The 1,510-nt window shown below is 46.8% G+C and overlaps 1 protein-coding gene across 1 annotated transcript; it reads right to left on the reverse strand.

Moving 5' to 3' along the window:
* Positions 1 to 99: 99 nt before the first annotated feature.
* EJ05DRAFT_542595 (putative phosphoglycerate mutase) lies at positions 100 to 1,510 on the reverse strand (the record flags this gene model as incomplete). Its single annotated transcript, XM_033749731.1, has 5 exons — positions 989 to 1,510; positions 562 to 931; positions 410 to 512; positions 223 to 329; positions 100 to 112 (listed from the first exon to the last, which is right to left on the reverse strand). The coding sequence occupies exons 1-5, from the start codon at positions 1,035 to 1,037 to the stop codon at positions 100 to 102; spliced, it is 642 nt and encodes a 213-aa protein (XP_033594950.1). The 5' UTR covers positions 1,038 to 1,510.

Consider the following 1,510-nt stretch of genomic DNA (forward strand, 5'->3'; position numbering starts at 1 on the left):
TCATAACGGCCCCATCCTTAGATCTATGCAGACACGCAGCACGGTGTTTAATCTAGAGCTGGAATCTTTTCCATATGCCCCGCTGGTATTGCATCTCCTTCAAACGGAAACGCTAGGCCGACGTGCAAGGCCGGCTCATTAACGTTATTATTTTTGTAACTATAAATAAGTAGTGGATTACCGTTAACACCATGACACCAAAAGTCTAATTAATAGACGTACCTCAAAACAGAGATCGCCCCAGGTTCGAGCATGATGGGCAGCGGATTAATAATCGATAAGCCGATCCACCGCTTCGTAAAACAGCGAAGGATGAGGCCATGTGCAACCTGTAGTGATCATTTGTTAGTCGCAATGGACGAATCCAGGCATACTGAACAGATGGTGGAATGATGGCGTGAGAACATACAACAAGGACATCAGCAGGTTTCTCCCCATGCATATGAGGCTGCTGAATCTCTTTGATTTGTACGATAATCCTGTCCAGCCGTTCCTCAACTTGGTGTCTCGATCTTTATAGAATGAGAAGCAGGTCATCATCTAGAGTAGTGCTTAACATACTCTCCACCCTCACATCCATCTGTCCAGATATCCCACTTCTTTTCTTTGTCGTGACCCCTCTCTTGCCTGAGGATTCTGATTTCGTGGTCCTTAAGCCCTTCATAATCGCCATAATCCCACTCCGTGATGTCCTCGGTGTAGGTATATTTTCCTTCGGCGAAATCTGATTTAGGTCCCAGCAATAACTCAAAGGTCTGTTTGGTTCTTCTCCTTGGACTGACAAAGATGCGCTCAAGGCGACACGGGTCGAGGAGTTTTCCCGGTCCCACGAGCATCATAGCCATCCCGGAAACTTGAGCAGAGCCAGTTGGGTTCAAGGCGATATCAGTAGTGCTGGTGAAACGGCCCAATTTGGCCCATTCGGTTTCTCCTACCAGGCACTCATCGTCAACGAGTAGTTTATTATACAACCAGATAATGGACTAACCATGGCGAAAAAGGAATACACGGGGTGTCAGAGCATTGTTAGCGGACATGATGACGGTAAGTTTAGACTTCTTTCAATGTCGATAATAGTCAGGTAGAATGGTAAGGCGTATTCTGTCACAGAACGAGTTGCCACCGATTCCCCTCACCAAGGAGGGTCTCTCAAGCGCACAGTATATTTTAGTGTTCTAAGCGTTCTGAACAAAGATTTACTGAGTAATCATGTATCAATAGTTTAGCCGAAGTAATCCGTCGTTTTCCTAGAACCTAACGAGCTTGGCATTCGCATGTCGCACGATGTCTCCCCCACCCAAATTTACGTGAGACGGACATATTCTGGCATTTTGTCGCATACTCGTCGCCACAATGACATACCACCCAATTTCAGCATTTTCTTGTATGTGGGAGACAAAGCTATGACCAACGAGGTCGCGGAGAGATTCTCTGCGCTCTGTCATCGATATGAAGTCGACGGCATTCTCTGACCACTCGGCCAAGTCTAGGAGCGTGTATGGCCGATGCA

This window comes from Pseudovirgaria hyperparasitica (assembly GCF_010093815.1).
Source record: "Pseudovirgaria hyperparasitica strain CBS 121739 unplaced genomic scaffold EJ05scaffold_51, whole genome shotgun sequence".
Taxonomy (NCBI): Eukaryota; Fungi; Ascomycota; class Dothideomycetes; order Acrospermales; family Acrospermaceae; genus Pseudovirgaria; species Pseudovirgaria hyperparasitica.